General features: G+C 46.5%; 1 gene segment (V, D, J or C); it reads right to left on the bottom strand.

The window, feature by feature from the left end:
- Positions 1-719: 719 nt before the first annotated feature.
- Positions 720-1,361, bottom strand: LOC104851126. The segment is given in 2 exon segments: positions 720-1,042; positions 1,154-1,361. Coding segments are annotated over 2 exon segments (378 nt in total).
- Positions 1,362-1,636: the final 275 nt, after the last annotated feature.

The following is a 1,636-nucleotide window of genomic DNA, read 5'->3' as shown; positions in this document are numbered from 1 at the left end:
AATCAGCAAACAGCAAAGGAAGATTCAGTAGTCAGCACCACAGTAGATTCATGAAGAGAGGAGGTGACTGGAGAATCATCTCATTAAGTGTTCCCAGCAGGTGTGGGCAGTAGAGCCCAAAACTGGGATTATGTCTAAGGTAGGTGTCCTCCCCTGATTGCAGAAATCAGCAAAGGAAGATTCAGTAGTCAGCACCACAGTAGATTCATGAAGAGAGGAGGTGACTGGAGAATCATCTCATTAAGTGTTCCCAGCAGGTGTGGGCAGTAGAGCCCAAAACTGGGATTTGAAGTCATGTCTAAGGATGACAGCGATATGGGGGCAGTTCTTTCAGTAACAGCTGCACTCAATCTCCTGGGGGAAAGACACAGTGCTTCCTGTTTGTAAAATAAAATTTTATGACTGCCACAGCCTTAATGACACCAGTTCAATCTCTTAAAACCTAACTACATGTGGAAATTCCCCAGTAACTTGTCTTTTGATGGAAGAAGCCCAACATTGTGGAAACCTGAGTGCTTTAGTTTCATTCATCTAAGCCATTTAATCAGTCAGGAGGATAATATCACATGTGTGGAATTAGGCCAGACCATGAAGAAAATGTTACGGTACTCAGTGTCCTTCAAAGAATGGCCGCATCTCAGAAACACACTCAGCAGCTAAAGGCATCAGAAGGAGCAGCTGGGGCAGCCCAGGCTCACACTTCTGCTTCCCTGGGTGGTTTATGTCATGGCTTGTATCACTGTGGGAGGTGCATTATAATACTGCTGACAGTAATAAGTTCCAGCATCTTCAGCCTCCACACTGCTGATGGTGAGAGTGAAATCTGTCCCAGATCCACTGCCACTGAACCTCGGTGGGACCCCTGATTCCAAATTGCTTGCACCATAGATCAGGAGTTTAGGAGCTTTCCCTGGTTTCTGTTGATACCAGGCTAAACTACTGCTTATGCCCTGACTGGCCTTGCACCTGATGCTGACTGTGTCTCCTACGGATGCAGAATGCGAGGATGGAGACTGGGTCACCTGGATGTCACATCGGGAACCTGACATAGGAAAAACAAAAACAGAAACCTGTCAGATTAGTCAGGTCAGAAGGTTTCCCTGAAGAGTCAGCATAGACCACCAATGTGCAACACAGCGCTGTCCTACTTTACCTGGGAGCCAGAGCAGCAGGAGCCCCAGGAGCTGAGTGGGGGCCCTCATGTCCATGCTGTGTCCTGACTGGGACCGACTCCTGCCCAGCCTCTGAGCAGCCTTTTAAAGTCTGTGCTCTGGGGACATGCAAATCAGCAGGAGCTGGGCAGGGAGAGGCCCAGCTGCAGAGCTGTCTCATCTCAGTAACTCAGCACTGGTGCAGGTCCCCAGGTGGCCCAGGTCAGAGCAGGACAGCCCAGAATTTACTTACTCAAAATGTGTTACTTCTGAGGGAAACTTCATTACTGGAAACATGTTGGGAAATTGTCACCATTCAAACTGGAACTAGGCTTACATACATAGATAATTTCATGGATATAATAAGACTATGAACAATACCCTTGTTTAGAAACAATAGATAATAAATTATGGTCACTCTGGCTTCAACTTAATAGCAAATGTTTCTGTTAGAAACTGAATCATATTTCATGCTCTACTTAAGA

Source organism: Fukomys damarensis, unplaced genomic scaffold (genome assembly GCF_012274545.1).
Source record: "Fukomys damarensis isolate Sample0158 unplaced genomic scaffold, DMR_v1.0_HiC HiC_scaffold_58757, whole genome shotgun sequence".
In the NCBI taxonomy this organism is placed as follows: Eukaryota; Metazoa; Chordata; class Mammalia; order Rodentia; family Bathyergidae; genus Fukomys; species Fukomys damarensis.
The sequence above is the reverse complement of the archived record's forward strand: the minus strand, read 5'-3'. Positions and strand labels throughout refer to the sequence as shown.